General features: G+C 37.8%; 1 protein-coding gene across 6 annotated transcripts in view; it reads right to left on the bottom strand.

The window, feature by feature from the left end:
* Positions 1-1,577: 1,577 nt before the first annotated feature.
* The window catches only part of WASF1 (WASP family member 1), an 87,373-nt gene continuing 69,019 nt past the window's right edge, over positions 1,578-19,931 (bottom strand). For 5 of the 6 annotated variants that reach the window (XM_085056173.1, XM_085056174.1, XM_085056175.1 and 2 more), the window contains exons 3-9: positions 19,457-19,591; positions 10,090-10,243; positions 9,271-9,388; positions 8,314-8,486; positions 6,141-6,320; positions 4,164-4,801; positions 1,578-2,488 (exon numbers count right to left, since the gene is read on the bottom strand). In XM_085056173.1, coding sequence (XP_084912299.1) covers positions 2,331-2,488; positions 4,164-4,801; positions 6,141-6,320; positions 8,314-8,486; positions 9,271-9,388; positions 10,090-10,243; positions 19,457-19,591 — 1,556 coding nt within the window. In that variant the 3' untranslated portion in view covers positions 1,578-2,330. The remainder of the gene's footprint in view (positions 2,489-4,163; positions 4,802-6,140; positions 6,321-8,313; positions 8,487-9,270; positions 9,389-10,089; positions 10,244-19,456; positions 19,592-19,931) is intronic. The other variant, XM_085056178.1, reaches the window with a different exon arrangement.

Genomic DNA, 19,931 nt, shown 5'->3' with positions numbered 1-19,931 from the left:
GCAGGTCAATAACAACCATTTGTCAATAAGGGGGTTTTTTTATACCTTCAAGTCTGCTATGTGATAGCTGTACTTACATAAGGGCCTTTTTTTGCTTTGATTTCTTTCTTTTTTCTTTTCTTTAGGTAAGCTGTACCCAGTTCACAGCTCCTGGAGGCACTCAGAACACAGCCACCAATGCAGGCATGATGGTGAGATGCTGTAATTTGAACAGTTACAGCCTGGGCACAGAAACACTGCTGCTCTATTTAAGTAACAATGTAGGCTGCTCTCTGTAATATCCACCAGAAAAATCAGTTTATAGAGACTTGAGCAAGGAACAGGTATAAACACCAGTTGATAAGTAATTTTGTGAATGGCAAAACCACCTACACATGGAATTTAGGGACAAGCGCTTCTTTCAGTTGCCTGGAGCACAGACCTGGGGCTCTGGTTAAAGGGTAGCTGCAGGTGCATTCAATGTGCTTTGCTTGTAGCTCTCAATTCTTTACAGCTGCGTAAATGAGATCTCTCACATTTAGTTACTGGGCAAGTTAGTTTTGGTGAGCTAGGATTACTGAGATCCAAGGAAACATCACCAGGTATTCATGCAGCAGTGCCTCTGAATACTGACATCCTTTCTTTACCTCACAACGAGGGGTTAAGAAGGACATGCACTTTGGAAGTTGATGGAGAATGGCAGAACAAACCAGATGGTGTTAACTGTGAAGACAACTATCAAAGAGAACAGTGCACAGAGAACTGCAGCTGTAGTTACAAAGATGCAGATTCACAAATTGGGACAATAATTTTTCTTCCACAAAACCAACAGAGGCATTAGTGTTGCAGTGGAAAAAGTCTTTAGTAGGCCACGTGCAAAATTACAGTGGAGGCTGAGATAGTGACAGTGAAGTTGGAAGGGTTGCTGTACACCATCCCTACTGCAGGCTGTACCTCGGGAGTTTTGCTGAGTTCCAAGAGAAGGCTAGCAACATGTCCCTGAAAATCGGTATGTAACCTGTAGAACATTTAATGTCCCACCTTCAGAAATCTCATTCTGACTTTCAAGACTTATTTTCCTCTATTACACAGCTCCATCTTCCAGGAATGAGGTAACAGAATAAGAGAGCTCTTGCACTCTTTCATGCTTCCCTTCTCAACAGGCTTTTGACTATGTGCTCAGACTTGAAGTTGTTCCAGGGAAGAGGAACAGAAAAGCTGTGCAAAACATGCACCACACTGCTAGATAGCACTTAAAAACTCGTCTTTCATCAACCATGATTTTAACTGCTGCATCTCTTCAAGATACACTGATGGTGAAGTGGATTAAAAAAAAAAAACAAACCTAAAGTAAATTTGCTACAAGCTCCCAATTCCATATTTGTATTTTTTTTAAACTAAAATCACAATAAGATTTCCATTGGGTTTTTTTTTTATGGCAGATGTGCACATAGATATAATTTAATGACAGTTTCTTGTTAGATCAAGTACAGAACGCATACTGTAACTTCATACACCACCAATTAAATACTTGAAATCCATGGATCTCTCAGGTATACCAGTGAAAAGCAGGCTTCATTGAAAAAGCAACACCCAGGAACATTTAAAATGAACCATTTATTAAATCAAACTGTTATTTTAACAGTTACATAAGTTACACGGCATGTTTAAGTCAAAAGATTTCACAAGGAAAAAAAAAACTTTAAACTTCTATTATGCAGGCAAAAATAGTACCACACAATATGTACCTGGGAGGGAAGAAGGGAAGGGGAATCTCTAAACATTCAAATAAGGCCATAATTACTTAAAAACAACAATAAAACAATAATAAAACCCCCGAAAGATCCATTTGCTTTTCAGTGTGTTCAGTGCTGCTAACTATATGTACTTTTAGTGTACAGGTGTGATCGAGGCAGTGATATTTTGATAGCTAGGTTAAATGTTTTAAAACACTATCAGAAGTGGAATAAGGCTCATTAGTACATACAGCTGCCCTTGGAATGTCAATCTCAGTTGCCTTCATCAACTTAAAATTCACAAAGTGCACAGTTAAGATATGCCAAAAAATTGAAACTGCTACTCTACCAACAGCTGCCCATGCTTAATACTTAGTGGTCTATTGGAACAAAGTATGTTCTTTCAAAAGAGATGTATAAGAAAAGCCACTGTGAAACATTTAGTTTTGAAGATGCACTAGGAGCTTTTTGTAAACTGAAAAGTAGAAAAACATGGATTAATTATGTTAAGAAAAGAATACAAAAAACACTAGAAATGACCATCAAACTTTCAAAGAACAAGCACCACAATGGACATTAGCATTCGATTTTGCAGTGTACAGCAATGTAATAATTTCACTCTAGCCAATCTACTTCATCAAATTCTGAATCATCTTCTGAATCACTGTACTCCACAGCAATGCGACGGGAGAGTATAGTGGCAACATCATTCTCAATGCGCTCGTGTTTAGCTTCTTGCTCCCGCTGCTCCTCGACCTTGCGCAGCTGAATACCTGAGAACACCAGATCACAGACAGGTCACTCTCCTCCTGCACTGTAAATGTATTTAGCTCATGATTCACAAAATGCTTTGCAAGCAAAAATGAAGACAGAGGACACTCGCTCAGGTAGAAATTTTTTTGTCAAGTTTTTAAAGAGAGGAATGTCAGAGTTTCAGTGGCAGACTGGATCATAAGTCCTTCTACTATAATATCCTGATTCTGATTTCCCATTAAAAATACATTTTTTGTACCACTGTAAGTGATTAAACCATTTTGCTATTTGCATTTCCAGACATTTTCTGTACTCTCTATTCATTATTTTAATGCAAGCTTATAGCTATTTGAGTATCCTAACAAGACAGGACCTCTTGTAAGCCTGTTTTTTATCAAGTAATGATCAGGTTTGGAATAAAGTATTACTTACAGATCAAACACAAAGGAGAAATAACAGATACCAAAGGTATGAGAAAGTTAAATCCAGTAACTTAGTAAAAAAACGTGACAGAGATTATATATTTTGGTTTTATACTCACAACATCCCAGAATTACACAGACTAAATATGACCTACATCCTGTACTTTACATATTCTCTGTTATCAGCTGACAGGCAACCTAAGAACAGGACCTTGGTGGAATTTAAGCTGTGGTAACTCAAGCCTTTGTTGCTTGGGCATGACTTGGTCAAAAGTGTTTTCAGCAATCACCTAGATTATACCAGCAGGCTCTGCTTTCTTATTTTTGCTGACATTTTCTATGCATGTTCAAACACCCCTGTTGTACTCAACTGTTGTCAACAATTCCTTAGATTCAATGATATCATCAATTCATTTGCATATAGATGCTGTAAAAATATTTCAAATTAGTGCTATAGCCTATCCACTGATATTCCAGTACCATAGAGATTCTGTGCTGTGCTGCAGGTGCAGGGGAAGAGTAGGAGAATGTAGGACTTGAAACATTTGAGAGAGCTTAACTACTGAAAGATACCCCACCATCAAAGAGCAGCAGGCACAGTGCAGCAGGGAATTCCTGGCCACAGGCACAACAAGCTGAAAGGTACAGCTTGCACACACAGCTCTTCATGAGATCATCAGGAAAACACTGCCCTGCAGCTCTGCCCTTCCCGTGCACTCTGCCATGGGCACCTTGCAAGGCAAAGGCTGCTCAACTACTGTGCTGAGATGTGTCCAGGTCAGATACTTAACAGCTTGAAGTCTTCAGCAATGATTTCTGAGCATCACTTACATCTTGTTGTAATGCAGTGACAGACAATCAAAATTCAAATGCCAATTGATCCATTTTGCTTTTATCTAATAGTCTGTGAAAACCAATGTTTTTGTCTTCTACACAATCTGTAGATTATCAGAAATAGCTATATTTACAGGTAAATAGAAATGGAAATATAATCTCCACAGATCATCTACAAACATATGTACTTTTTTCTGTAATCTAACTTCTACAGAGAACCAGTTTTGCCATCCAAACTAAACAACTGATAAGTGCAATTACAAATTGAAAAAAACCTGTCTGCTTGGCAATGCATACCCTGTAGAGGATAGAAAACAGAAACAGACTTAATATGCATTTCTCTAACTTCTTACACATGTGAAATATTTAATCTCTCAAAGGTCACGTGTATTTAACAAGTTTCTGAGATGTTCTTTTGCTGCTTGATAGCCAACGTTACCTTTCCGTATTGCTTCCAGCAGAACGCTTCTAGCATCACTGATTACAGGAAGAGTTGAAGGATGGCGTTTGGGCTCAGGAGCAGGAATCACTTGGGATGGTGGAGATGGAGGCATTATGGGTGCATGAGGGCCAGGGACGATGGTTGTGGCAGGAGGGTGCAGAACGGGAGGAGGGTGAGAAAGGTTTGCAACTGTGACAGGGGAGGAGGGTCGAATGCCAGGAGGCGGCAGGGGAGGAGGTGGGGGTGGTGGAGGAAGTCCCTGTACTTCAGCTTGTGGAGGAACTGGGTGAACAGGTACAGCTTCACACACCTGGGCGGCTCTAGAGACAGGGGGAGAGGGTTGTGCTAGGGGAGGAGCAACTGGAGGTGGAGCTGGATGAAGAACTCCAGGAGCTATCTGGAGAGGAGCTGGTGGAGGTGGCACAGCTGGGGCCTGCAGAGCAGCTGTGGGAGGGGGTGGTGGGGGTGGGACTGGGGGTGGAGGAGTGGAAGTCATTGCAGCTCTTAATGATGAAGTTGACAAAGCAGATGGAAGAGGTGGTGGTGGTGGAGGAGGAGGAGTGGGGCTCACAAACACCGGTGTTCTGCCTGTTGCTGGTGACTGAGGACGATTTTCTACCAAGCCAGGAGTAGAACTGCAACATCGAATAACAGAACAAATTTATTAGAGCTAGAGAGTGGAAAAAATAGTAATAGATTCACTTCTGCAACTTAAAAGCATTGAAACCTGGGCATAAAAGAGCATTATGTACTATGATGGTTTCAGGATGTTTGTTCACACTTCATAAAGAAGGAAATCTAATTTTCAGGATGAAGTATGCATCAGGTTTCCGACAGACCTCTGCTCAAATTCAGCTATTAACCAAATTTATGTTCTTATACAATGTACCTGCATCTTTATCAAACGTTTCCTATACTAGTATAATTCTTACCTGTTGTCCCTAAGTAAATCCAAATTATTTTTCTGAAGTAAGGGAACTAGGGAACTAGCAGTTGATTAACTGCTTTGATTTACAACTTTAAAACCAAACCAAAACAATGCAAACAATGAGGACAAGTTAATTTGAAATACCTATTTAAGGTGTGATGGCGAAATGAGTGAGACTAACATCAAAGGTCATCAATACTACGTACAGAGAGGTATAGTTATATGCTAGATACTCATTATAGGCCAGTGAATAGGTGAATTGAAGAAAAGGAGAGAACAGTAACCTTATTTTCCTGAAAGACCACTAGAGATTTCTTTAAACTGTTGTTGAAAATTAAACTAAGGAGTTATGCGTTTTTGTGTATGATCTCCTAAGCAGTAAAAAATAATTCTTTTCAAGAGGCTAACATCTTGCTGATGTAACAGCCCCATCTGAACTAGCTGTCCTCTATTCTAAGTTGTATGAACTTGACCATAAAGTAAGACTTTTGGTGTAGAAAAACAGAGGAGTGACAATGACATTTTGACCTCTAGAAAACATTCTCTGTATGTATCCACTTCTGAAAAGGTACAAAGAAATAGAAAATAAAAACACTTTGGGAGAGGGAAGCACTTGCAATTTAGCAAATGCGATGAATACATAGTTTTGACAGCTGTCTTACTGTGATATATTCTTCTTTTCATGTAGGCTGAAACACAGCTCAGTTGTACAAATTTCCAAAACTCCAAAGCTATATCCTGAAATGCCAACATATTTCACAGAAACATTTTCCATAGAGCTATTTGTCTTGCCATTTAACTCAGTAGGCAACACAGTTGCAGCATTAATGGCAAGGTGAGGTCTGTCTCCACAGTGGCAGCCCATGGGATTTAGATGCCAGCCTTCCTGTCCAGCTCCTGGTGGCACGCTGGGGCTGGGGGCTGTCATAGCCCCTGGGATGCCTGTACTGCCTGGGTAACATGGAAATAACCCCACCAGCTATTAGTGGGGAGGCATAAAACTTAACCAGCCGCACCAGGTCTGCAGATGGGTTTTTGGCTCGCACCTGACGCAGGGAGGCGCAGGTTTCACCTCGGCGGCGCCGTGCATGGGAGGTGGCGGCGGCGGCTCGTGCGGCCTGACCAGCACGCGCTCCTCGGCTCTGCTCAGCAGCTCAGACATCTGGCTGTAGGGTAACGCCGAGAGGGAATACGATCCATCAATGTGGTCCACGTATGCTTGAGATCTGCAGGAAAACAAGGACAAAAATGATCCAACTCAGCCTTTGGTAGGAGCAAGCATTAGTGCCCTCAGCTACTGTTCTATACTTCAGTCTGACTTCTGAATACCAGTATCTTCTCTTCACTAGCACTGCATATTATACAGCGTGGCTTTTCAGTAATTTATCCCCCTTTCCTTGTTATTGCTTCTAGCAGCTCAAGGGTTTGATTTTGACAGGTTTATCAGATAGTTTCTACAGTATGTGTGTGACCTTAGTGTTTATTAGTCACATTATTTTGAGTTAAGTAAACACAGCAATACAATCAGAACCATTCTACTCTTATAACATTCATGAAACATCCATCGATGTTAGAATGGTAGAACTTACAACTGAATAATTTAGCTGAACTTCAGTCAGAGGATCTTTATTCCAATATATGCAGAGAACTGGCTACTTTAATAGACATAGGACTCAATAAATATCTATTATTGAGTAGCAGCAGTAAATAAAGATGATTCAGCTTACTTGTTAATGACAACTTTAGACATACCTTAAGGACCTGATCAGTAAGTAAATTCTAATTAACTATACAATGGCAGATTTTTATTTTTAAAAATCTCGATTAAATTCAAAGCAAAAGTGTTTGTAGAACACTTTCCAACAAGTAAAGCAACACTCTTCATTTCCATATACTGCCACCACTGTAGTATCTAAGCCTATTAAATTCTTCAAGGTTGAGGATCTTTCTCATTTTTTCCAAAGCATGGTGCAGTTCCGTATCTGAACAACATGCTCTGCACACACAGTGCTTCCAATCACTTCAGCATTATTAATAGTTGCATTACTGGTACTGAGATAATCTAGGTTTAGGCCAGGGTCCTGGATATAAAAAAACCAAGCATGTCTGAATTGGAAGCCAACGTACAACACAACAAACAAACAGCAGAAACCAGATGTGTCTGCCAATGACTTGACACAGCAGTTCACAGTCATGCTATAAAGCTGTTCCTAGAAAAATGCTAATCATCATAACTGAAGTTGTACCCCACTGAGTGAGACACACTGAGAGCATTTTCACATTCTGAACTGAGCTAAGTTTTCTACAAGCAGCTTTTCCTATTTTTCAGGCAGCAGACACTCTCTCCTAGAGTTGTCATAATTACTCACCATCACTACTGAGCTTGTTTGAAGGCCTTACAAAGCTAAACAAAATACTTTCTTATGGTGTGCTTTTGACCACAGGAATACAGAGGAAAAATTTACCTCTTTGGGAAGGACAATGAGCACTTTTTAATTTAAAAAAAAAAAACAACAAAACAAAACAAAACACCCGAAACCAAACATATATCCCCAAATGTCCTAACATTACTTGTCAGCCCTCTTTGCTATCAGGTGTTTCTTGGCTGGTAAAATGGACTTGATTTTGCACAAAGACCAGAAGCATAAGCACAGCAGGTGTTTACCATGTGAAATGCTACTTTTAGCTACCAGCAAATACATGCTGTGAAATGAGAATTCAACAAGTTGGATTTTGTAATAGGCTATAACCAGAAATGTCAATCAAATAATGGATTTGTTCAAGAGTAAAGAGAAGCTCAGCATTCTCATTTGAGTTCCAAGTGGACGTTTGCTCACATCACACACACCATATAGTCTTGGCAGTCTCTGCTTAAGAAAAATCAAAAGGCTGGAGTAATAGGGATTTTGTAGGTCAGAACAGGAATGCAGGGACAAGCAAGCTTGCAGCAGTGACACTAGACCTTCATCGAGCTGCAGAGGACAACATCATCCTCAAGGATACAAAGAGGATACAAGCTTCTCTTCAAAATAACAACACAGTAACTATTCCTTTAATGACACACAAAGTATTTTAAAACTGAGCTTTGATTAAGCTAAATCAATGACTTCCAGAGCATTTCAAGGGGAGCAGTAGCACCTTGTCATTGACCATTTCTCACGTGTGTTCACTACGTAGTATGAATACACTTAATAAAGGACAGGAAAAAACAAAAGGAACCTTGATTCAAAATGTGAAGCTGGGCCATTAGCAACTTCAATGTGCTTATGTAAGAGGTTAGCATCATCTTCTGCGAGCTCTGGACCTTGGGCTAACTTCTGCCACTCTCTCCGTCTGTCATGAGGTGCCCTTGGCACTTTCTCCGGTTCATGAGGGCGATCCAGATTTTTCTGCTGCAGGAGAGTTGTGCAAACAAAACTGACAACTGAGACAGTGTTTTTTAATTAGTTGCATATAAACATCAGCCACAAAATTATGAAAAACAATCCCATTTTGAATGCAAGAAAAAATTACTTTCAGGCTAAACATAGTATGTTAACCAAAAAGACTTGTAAGAGCCAGAAACTTCAGTCTAGTGGATAAGCAGCTGAATAATAGAGAGAAAAATAACAATTTAAGTAGCTTCTTATTCTAAGTCTGAAATCAAATTATGAATCTGACACACATATTTACTCTCTCTACTATATTTGAAATATACAGAATAAAGGTGAAACAAGAAAGTGCTTGCTTAATTTTAAGAAAATATAGGCAAAGTGTTCTATTCCTAATAATTTCTTTCTAGTTTAGAGTAAATATATCTATCAGAATGTCATTCAAGCTTTATCACCTGTATGATTGTCAAAATTTTGTCTTACAAATAAATGTTCAGGTTCAGAAATTCTTTATTCCTGCTGTATTCCTCCTTTCTGAGTCATTTTTGGAATACTTAAAAGCTTTGTCAAATCTGATGTTGGTTACATTAAGGCAGCATGAAAGCTTTAGGTCCTTCTATATTATTTTACTACTGCTATTACTACTATTATTTAATTGTTGAAATTGATGGAACTGAATGAATACAAGTAATTTAAGTTAAATAAAGATGACTCTGTCAAGTCTGGATTGCTATTAAAGTACCATATCTCCAAGCAAACCCTTTCTAGAAAAAAAACAAAGAGAAGTTATATAAAGTATATGTACCTTCTGCTTCCTCTTTTCTTTTCTTTTGTCCTCGGTGTCCTGCAACATTTTTTCCTTCCACAGATCAAAGAAGTATGAAGGATTGGTATAGAACTTCAAACCCTCTTTTCCATCATCCCTGAAATACAGTGACACAAACAGGGCATGCTATTTATTTGACAAGACATGAATCCAAACATTAAGACAAAGGAAGGGCATATTAAGGAATATATAGTATTTCAGACCCTGAAATATTTTACTGAGGAACATAAAAGAGATGATAATTGACCTCCTGCACTACCACTTTTTACTATCATTCCTAGCATTTCAAGGTCCTAATTTTAGAAAGCTAACTTTAACACAAGCTCAAGGAATAAAAAAAGAGTGTCATAAATCAGAGAACTCCCACCCCAATAACTCAAATCTTGCTGTTTAAATATTGACCAAATTTGTGTGGCTGCTCATGTTCAGCTACTGATTCAAACTGACTCTGGGACAGCAAACAACATTCATTTCCATTGAAGACCCTTCTTTCTACACACTTACCTGCTTATTTTCTTCATTTCACATCCAAGTACATTACATAGTTAATAAATACAGAAAATAAAAATTACTTTTTCTTACCATGTTACACTGAGTCAAAATTTCAGTAAAATGGGGTAAAGTTTTAATGCTTATAATGTATTCTGCTGCTTTTATTCCTCCAGCAGCTTCACAGTTTTCTAGTCTGGCCCCTTAAATATTCAAGTGCTACTCAATACGAGCAAGGTGCCTGGATATATCCTCTCTATTACACAAAATAAGCTAGAAATGGTTTTTTATTAGTTTTATTTTACTGACCTGTAAGGGGTGAGAATGTTAAGTGGAGGAGGCTGTTCACAAATGTCGTAAGTTTCTTGCAAAGGAATTGGCAGAGTTTTGCGGTCAAACAGCTGTTGGTCTTGAATTGTGGAACTCCGGAAAGCTTTTCTCATTGTAATGTCCTGCAGTGACACTGAAAGGGAATATTACCATTAAAAAAAGCCCCACCAAATAAATTTTATTTGGATTAATCTGGAATTGCCTAATGTTGGTTGAAATATAAAGCACTACTGCTTGCATCTTAGGCATTTTACAGCAAACACACATTCATCTAGCACTATTGGCATGGCAAGATATGGTCAGACTATGTTTTTATGTGAAAAACATGTCTTTAATGTTATAGCCCATTATCCTCTATTTAGCTTCACAGGAAATTTTCCTCACTTAGATAGATATCAGAACTCTGTCTCTCCTAAATAGTTCAACAAATTGCTTACTGTAGCTGTAAAATATTATTCCATAGTTCAGAAGTATCTAATAACATTTACCAACTCCATTTCACAGTCCTTTTGGTACTAAAAACTACTCTCTGTCTTGAGGTATGGATTTTACCTTTATGGCATCAGCAAGCCAAACTCTGCATTCCTTGCATGTAGGCAGCAGTTCCACTGAAGGCCTACTGAGATGCCAAACCAGCAAATCACTTAAGCTTATGCTACTGAGATCAATGGGCCTTAATGGGAGGTGATTCTATGTTCCAACACATGAAACTAGTAGAATGCTTTTTACTCTGACTGTTTAATCAAGATGAGACTTCTCCGTCTAATACAGGTGAGCCACCTTGACTTTTAAGCACAGTAGTTAGGAATAATCAATTACCTTTATGTAAGATCCAAAGGAAAACAATACTACATGAACACAACACATTAAACTGTGATTTCACCTATTTTTACCCACTCCTGTTAAAGCCTACATACCTTTTTAGATTTTAAAAGAGGTTTTCTATTTCATTAAAATTTAGATAAAGATTAATGGAAAAGTGACCACAACTGATAAGCTTTGCACTTTCAATTCTGGAAACAGTATACCTATTTAGTCTCATATTTCTCTCCCTCCCTGGTCTTCAGTTACTGCACCTGTGAAGTCCAGGTGTGCCTCAAGGCTACCTTTGCAACCAGCATTAGACTTCCATTAGATAAAGCAGTAGATCTTTTCATTAGTTTGGGATCTTTTTTTTAATCACAAACAGTACTGAAAACAGTTTGCAGACATAGCAGCAAAGAGAGTATTTTCAGCACATGCATTTTATCTATAAATAATTTTGTTTATTTTGCAGACGCAGGTTGATTGTAGTGCCCCTTTAGGCAAGATGAGAGGACAACTCTACCCCTTCCCCTCTATCACTAGGGCCTTTGGCAACAATTTAATGAAAAACCCATTTAAGCCGAAAACTGTATTTTTACTCTGGTTCCTGTACCACATACAAGTGTACACATACATTTGTACATACACCAAGCTGGATTTCTATTGTGTGATCACAGAGGGGCAGAAGGCAGGATTTTTTCCAGAAGGCTTGCAGTTCCTGGAATGTTCTGTCTTCTTACCAAAGCATATTGGCAACACCCTCATTTTGTGAGGCTAAAGATGGGCTTTATTTGATATTCAGCTTGGCTTTTGAAGTTTATTACAGTTGGCAAGGCTGTGTATTCCTGGAGAAGTTTCCTCCTTTTTACCCTTAGGTTCTAATTCATCACAGTGTCTTTTATTCTTTTTAATACCTTTAATTAGCTGCTCAGAAGCCTTTTTAAGTGTGCGAAAGAAGTATTATAATGTATGAATGTCAGCTAGGAGTCTCAATTTCTGTAGGTATTTTTTCAGTAATAAAACAATATATATTTTGTACCTGTCATGAAGTACCGGTTGTTCTTAGCTGGCAAAAGTTCACAGTTAGAATAACTGAGGTTTACCACATCCAAAAACTCAAGTCTTAGATCTTTTTATACTTCAGCTGCTTTTCCTTTAGGTTGTTGGTTATACAAATAACACCAAATGTACTTGTTCAGAGTTGCTTGGCAATCCTGCAAGATTTCTGTCATTTATTGGAGACTTTTCCAACAAAAGTAAAACCTAATATACTTCTCTTTGAACCTATGTACATTCTGAAAACAATGAACAAAATAAATTTATTGTAATAAATAAATACAGTGCTTTGGTTTAATACTAAAATGCTCACAGAGTATGTGACGCTGTATTATTGGCACTGTTCTATAAACTCTTTATTAGCATTCCATCTCTTCAATGAGCAAACACAGCCAGTCTGATTCATAATTTCCCTTTTCTTGCATAAAACTCCACTTTTTGTACACATGTGCCGGGGGATAACACACCTGGGGACAATCAATCATTACCCAACAATAAGCCCAATTATTTTTTTCCTAAACCTAAGATACACAGCAAAGGTCTTCACTGAAAACATACACTGTAGAATTTCAAGCAGCATTTCCTATGCTGATACCCACTAACAGGCATTCCCTGAAAAGCATACCATTATTCCAAAACCCAGACTACATTAAGATAACATGACTCAGGAAACGAAAGGACGTGGCACGCAGAATGCGGAGGATCACGACACGGATATAACTCGCCTACACAGAGGGATCAGGTAAATCCCACGTCGCAAACCCAGCGTAATCCTGGGCTGTGCACAGTTTGGCTTACAAAGCCACTTGTTCAGCTTGCCAGCTGGCCAAGAGACAAAAGCCCTGCGTGGCTTACAGCCTCAGCAGGGGGAAATGTGAAAACCTGGCTGGTCCCCCAGCCACTCGGCTTTGGCTGATTGACAAAGTGGCACAGCAAGGGGACAGGTCAGACAAACTGGGTGTATGAATTCAGGTGTGAGAAGAGATGAGCAGCTGAAGGAGGAGTTGGGAAAAGGCATTTGACTTGATGCTGCTAAATTTATGCAATTGCTTATTTCCTAACTAGCAGCAGAACTTTTTGTACAGCCCAAGATCCTAAATTTGATATGGATATATTTTCCTGAAAGTCCACCTGCTACACCACTTGTTCACTGCAATCAACAAAAACCAAGGCCTTAAATAATTCCCTTAAATGTTGAGATATTCACAATTTAATTTGAAGATTCATTCAACAATCTAAACAAATGCCCGTTTGTCTTTATTGTATCTGTTGTTCAGACTGTATGAAAAGACGTATTATATCAGCCAATCTATCCCTCTGCACACAACAATATTTTCCACATAAGTAAAAACTGTCTGTCAGAAAGCTAAACAGCCAATCTTTTGTACACTTGGTTTTGAAAAAGAGATGCCAGTCCATTTTTACTTGTAATCAACAACAAACTAGGGGGTGGGGGGAAAGGGTATTGAAATTGCACTCTGATGAGATACAATAACTGTGTTTCTTTTGGGGTGAAGCACAAATTAAATAAAAGCACATCTCTAATCTGTATATTAAATAACACTTTATCTCATGGCAAGCATCTCGTTAAACTGCAATCTTAAATTTGTATTAAAAGTCATGTGTACAGTGTACTGACAGAAAGTAGCTAGTTTTAACTTTTCAAATACATTAAATAAAACATTTTACTTCATCAGAAGCAGAAAAAATGTACTAGATTTATTTGTACTGTTTTACGCTCACCTAAATACCCAATTGATAATTAGATTTTTGGCCAAAAAATACCGTCCTCCTAAAGACAGCAAATAAGTAAATAATATATACATTCCTTTTAAAAGCTCTCTCTCTCTCTTAACAGTTTCTGCAGAATTTCATCCTGACAACTTTCAACACTGTAAATTCTTGAATGTCACAGCTGTAACTCCCTGCAGAACTAAATGACTAGGGGAAATTTTATATAAATCAGTGGACTCAGTCACCCACAATTCCCTTTCTCTGTTCAAAATCTCACCCAGCAATTTGAAAAGTGCAGAGAGGAAAGAATTACACTCTCGAATAAATAACTTACAAGTAAGTTTCCAATTAAAGGTAATTAATTGGTAGGGAGTGGTGCTGTTGAAAATTCTCTTAAGGTAAAGGTTTGTGTGATTCAGCTACTAAAGCATCTTAAAGTCTGATTTCTACTTTATTTATTTTATGTTTTTTATGATTATCCACTTAATCAATGACCTGAATTGCACACATATTAGGTTTCTCTGTCATCAGAATACTCTGACTGTGGGTTTGATAGTTGCTAAGGAGAGAGATTATTTCTGTAGATCAGACATTACTCTTTTGGGCTTGTCCCTCTCACAAGAAATAGAAATTTTCTGAAATACTGTTTCAAAAAAATTCAAAACAGGTCAAGAACACTTTAGATAGATAATGTACATATCTTAACTACTACAGGCAAACAAAAAGATGTAAATGTTAGATCAATCATTTTAAGAGGGCTCAGAAGCTGCTTTAAATGCAGCATGTAGAACCAGGGAGCCCCATGATGCCCATTAAGAACATGTGAATTACTCACAGGCATCAAGCACTGAATCTGCTGGTGAATCTCAACAAAACCACCACATTGTTTAGCAAATAGTATTTTGTCCAGATCCCTCTTTTTATACATAAAATATGCAATATCATGGTCTTACCATGGAAATGTTAAGCATTGGACACACTAATTTAAAACTGATTTACTTATTAAATAATCCATAAATTTAATCAAGGGTCTGACAAAATTGGAGAAGGAGCATGGAGAGCAGTTGGAACCCAGCCCATCTGCTCAGAGCCTTGAGAGAGAGACACACTCAATTCCAACTTTAAGCATAGATGTGCAAGGAAAAGTGACCTGCTATGTAATTTAACAGTCTTAATTTGCCTTTGAGGGTAAGATTTCTAATGAATGAATTGGCAATAGTGTTATTCTCCACTTAACACAGTACATGTGGAGATCATGACCCAATTTTCACGTGCTCCTTATTCTTATTTTGATTACATTTATACTCTTTTATACTCAGCAAAATCTTCTTCAGAGGCTAAAGACAGTGAGCTGCCCCTTAAACTGGGATTTACTACCCTTTCCTTCAAAGTCTCACAATGGGCTGAGTATCCAAACTTTAAAGTTGACCAAGTCTCCCATTTTCACAAGTATACAGACCACAATTAGCTGTCAAGCTTTTGAGGTTTCTCCCCACCATATGCCACCTTTTTTTGTCCATAGCAAAACAACAAATCTCTTTTCGGCATTGGTCCAACCAAACTTCTGATCTACTGTTGTTTTAATGACAGGGCAATATTTATAGAATGTTTAGAAAAACAACAAGCACATGTATTCAAAGCCAGAAGCCTACTCAAACACAATTTACAACACTGTTTGATTCCTTTCCTGAAGTGTGCCAGGCTGCTCACCCACAGCACTTCTGCCATTAGGTTTATTTAAGTTGCTTGTCACAGTTGTAACAGATATGCTATAGAAATCAAGAATTTGATAAACTTTGAGATTAAAATCTTCTCTGGTTTGAGATTTAAATAGAAACAGGCAGCTCACACTGAAAGGACAAATAAATTGATACCAAAATATTATGATAAACTCTGAGTTTATGAACTTTCCTTCTGCTGCGATATTATTTCTGACTGATACAAAACTATTTTCCAATACCTCATGACACTGTACATCAGAACTGTACTGTCTATCAGCATTTCAAAAAAGAACCACATAAATATTAAAATGAGTATTCTTTTCAAAACTGTCAGATTTCTACAGCAATGACATTATTCACTTTCAGCAGTACTTCACATTTAAAAGATGCAATTAAATTAACAAAAATTTGCTCAATTAAGAAAAATATTATTTTACTTATACAATTTGCATATATATGGACAGAGTTAGTAATGTTACTTATAAAGTAAATACTGAAATGAAAAATGGTTGCAAAGAAACTATACTCAGGATTTATTTTCTCACCTGTGAGGACACCTTATATTGCAGGGCTAGTGAAGCTGTCGACCTTAGTTCACATTTATAGCAAGAACATGTTTTCTCAATCCTAAAAGGTCCCCAGATATTATTACCCTTGGCTACACACAGGCTTGTTTCCCATACAATTGAAATAAAGTTGAGTTAACTGAAGGAAAGCAGAGGATTTCTTTTTCTCTGCATACAAATTTGGTATCTTCTGAGGGGAAAAACCCACATGTATATGAAAAGAACGAAGTAGCTTTAAAAATCTATTAAAATATGAAATTAGTAAATCTGAGAAATCAAGAATTTGAAAACAGTGTAATAATTCAAATCAAACCAAGTTCATAGCAACTCTTCTATAACAGAAAAACTGTGCGCCAGGAGTTAAGCTCTTAAAGATACAATCTTAGCCTTGGTTTTATTCTTTCACAGAGATACTGTAATAATTCAAAATGAGAAAACACACAGGCTGTTCAAACAAATCCAGAGCTTTTTTTCACTCTGACTCTACCAGAAACATTTTGTCAAGTATCTGCATCTCGTTCAGTGAATCTGACTTGGGCTGTTTTTTTTCATGCCACTTAGCTTTAAATGAATCTTAATTTCTTTCTCTTGTGTAATAGCATGGGCCCAAAGGAATCCATTAAATCTTCTATTACTGCCTCCTGGCAAAGAGCAGATGAGACTCATTTCACAAGTATATCCCATTTTACTCATGCTGTTAGCCGAGTAGAAGTATTGAAAGTTGCTTAATTCTTGCATAGGGGGTTAAAAAAGGTAAATTCAAATATCACCCCCCACCTTCAGCTATCCTTCAGCTATCCTTCAGCTATCCTTCAGCTATCCTTCAGCTGTCCTTCAGCTATCCTTCAGCTATCCTAGTCCAGACTACAACTAAACTGAAACTATTTGTGATGAATTTCTAAAGTCAAGCCCAAAACAGTATACTGAAGGAAAATTTTCCTGATCCCTAACTTTACAGGAAATGTGACATTGAATGTATTCTCATCTCCTTTGTCCTCAGCTGGTGACTCATTCCAGGCAGACACTTGTGAATAAGGAGCACTGGGTACAGCTCAGGGACTGGATATTCTTAGGTTAATAAAAACAGTCATTTAACAGCTCCTGAAACTGAGAGTGCATGTGTTCCTCTGAAGTACCAGTAGTCACTGCTATTCTATGGTGTGAGACACAAATACAAGGGATCAGGTTCAAGTCACACTTAGCCACTCTGGACTTCATTAGGTAGACCTATTCCCAGCCCTGTTTCCTTTATTTGCAGTGTCTGTATCTTTCTTTAGCTGCACAGTTTAGCAAGCACTACAGCATACACAGTTCTGTGAAAATGTGTTGGTATGGTGCATTGGGAACTACATACTATTTAAAATTACTTCTAGCAATTCTCTAACATCAAATAGTTATGGATTTTTGGTTCTGAAACCTTGAGCCAAACTTGTTAAAGGCCTTTTACACAGGATAGTACAATCTTCCATCTTGCTTTCCTGTAACATCCCTGGATGCTTTAACTCAATGGCTTAAAATGGTCTCTCCATTTTCTGGAAATGTAAATGATTAACACACTAGATATGACATATCAACATACATCCCTCTCTGATATAAATGAAAACTAGGCTGTCAAGAGTAAATGCAGAAATGCCATTAGTGCTCTGGAGCGTTACAGTTCCTATAAGATTACAACTGCTGACAATTTATTATAGTACATGGAAAGGATTTTTTATCATTATCCAATCATAGCAAAAATGCCTTGGTTTGGGCAGGGAGAGATTTAATTTTTTCATAGTATCTGGTATAGTCATGTGTTTGGGACCTAGGATGAGAATAATGCTGATAGCACACTGATGTTTTAGTTGCTGCTGAGCAGTGGTCAAGGACTCTTCAGCTTCCAACCCCAGCCCACCAGCAAGTAGGATGGGGGGGCACAAGAAGCTGGGAAGAGACTCAGCCAGGACAGCTGACCCACTCTGGCCAAAGAGACCTTCCATACCATATGGTGTCATGCTCAGTATATAAACCCAGGGGGAAAGGTGTCTCGGGGCTGCTGCTCAGGAACCAGCTGGGCATCACTCAGCAGGTGGTGGGCAGTTGCATTGTGTGTCACTTGTTCTGTGTATTCTAATATTATTACTGATATTTTCCCTTCCTTTTCTGTCCTATTAAACTGTCTTTATCTCCACCCACAGTTTTTACATTTTTTTTCTTTTTTCCCCAATTAGCTCCCTCCTCCCACTGTGGGGAAGAGGTGAGCAAGCGGATGTGTGGTGGTGTTTAACTGCCTGCCAGGTTTAACCACAACAATTGGAAAAAGAGGTGTATGGGTGTGATTTATGCTCAGTTATCAAGAGACTTGGAAAATCCCATTAGTGTAAGAATTCCCCTAGGCAAGTCATGATTTTGTGGAAAATCTGCTACTAGCTGTGAACAGCTGTCTTTCAAAACCTGTTCTAAAATTAATGTCACGCAAAGCACAGAATCAAAATTTCCCTTAGCTTAATTTTGCTACTAGTGAAATTTTATATCTATAATCAGACAGCCTGAAGACCATGCTCCTGGTTTGACACTCCAGTTTGTCTGTATACACAATTGTAATCCCACAATGTAATAATACACAATTGTTATATCTAGACATTTGGAACTGAAACAGCTTTCTATAGTTTAAAATTGGATCTCACAAGCAGGCTGAAGTTTTTTTTCATGATGTTCCTCTACTTTCTAAGCCTTTGCCACATAGTTTAGAACACCCTAAACTGTTTGGGCTTACAAGACTTTTCACAGTTCCACCTGCAACCAACAGATATCCAGGAAGGCAAAAGAGCTTCCTGGCATTTTTGCTTTAGGTGGTCAATGTTTCTGTACTCATCACAAAGCTTAGGCATCCTTTTAAATTCCATACAAATGCTATCTTATAGGCATGAGCTACACCCTGATGACTTTTGAGAGTACTTGTTTTCTCAGTGCTAACCAATACTTATAATACTTAAAGTTATTTAGGAAGAATCCAAGATGTTATACAGCATCAATAAATGAAGCTATACAACTATAACATTATACAGAAAGTAAGATGGTACAGCTTCAATGCAAAAATCCTACTTGGAAAAATGTTTACCTCCCATGAGAATTAGTAGAAAAGTTTAAAAAAGTGTAAAGACTTATCTCCAAGCATTCACATATACTACGTAGTATTATTAATATTCCTAATACATAACACTACTGAAGTGACAGATACTCCTGTAGCCATTTTTATGTAAATTCATTAGTAACAGTATCATTCAGTAACCACGAAAATGTTGAGCTCAGAAAGCTGCTCAAGGCTATAAAAGAAACCTGTAGCAGAAATAGAAATGGACCTTTCTTATGATGATTTGGCTGTGTTCTTATAAATATGATTTAGTCTATTAAACTATTATTTCCATGTCACCTATCAGTGCTGTCTGAGTGACAAAATTAGAAATCCTCCATGCAGTAACTTACATTCCTCTTCTTTCGGATCGAGTTGTGTAACACTGACAGATAGGCGATCTACACGTTCCTGTAAGGAGTTGACTCTAAATGAAAAACTGTGTGCTTCATTGAAAAGTTCACCAAATATATCTTCAGCATATTTACCTGAAACATGATAAAAAAATAAAATTCAAGCATAGTACAAGACAGCTAAATGATTTCTAACTATTTGAATTAAGTAATTCTAAGATGCATGAGTATCATTCATAACAACCTGTACTTACTGAGCCCATTAAGAATCCTTTAGAAAAGCAAATAGAAGTTAAATACTTAATTTGCAACTTATTTATCAGAAATGAAATTATTCAATACATTACAGGATAGATATTCAGCTGCTATAAATTGATTTAACTATGCTGATATGCATGGAACTAGACTGCATGATTTCTTGGATATCTATAAAAGGAAGACTTCCAGCATCTGAAGCTACTCCTGTCTGAGCAAT

This window comes from Lichenostomus cassidix, chromosome 3 (genome assembly GCF_008360975.1).
Source record: "Lichenostomus cassidix isolate B80296 chromosome 3, HeHo_3.0, whole genome shotgun sequence".
Taxonomy (NCBI): Eukaryota; Metazoa; Chordata; class Aves; order Passeriformes; family Meliphagidae; genus Lichenostomus; species Lichenostomus cassidix.
This window is presented reverse-complemented; position numbering and strand designations above follow the sequence as displayed.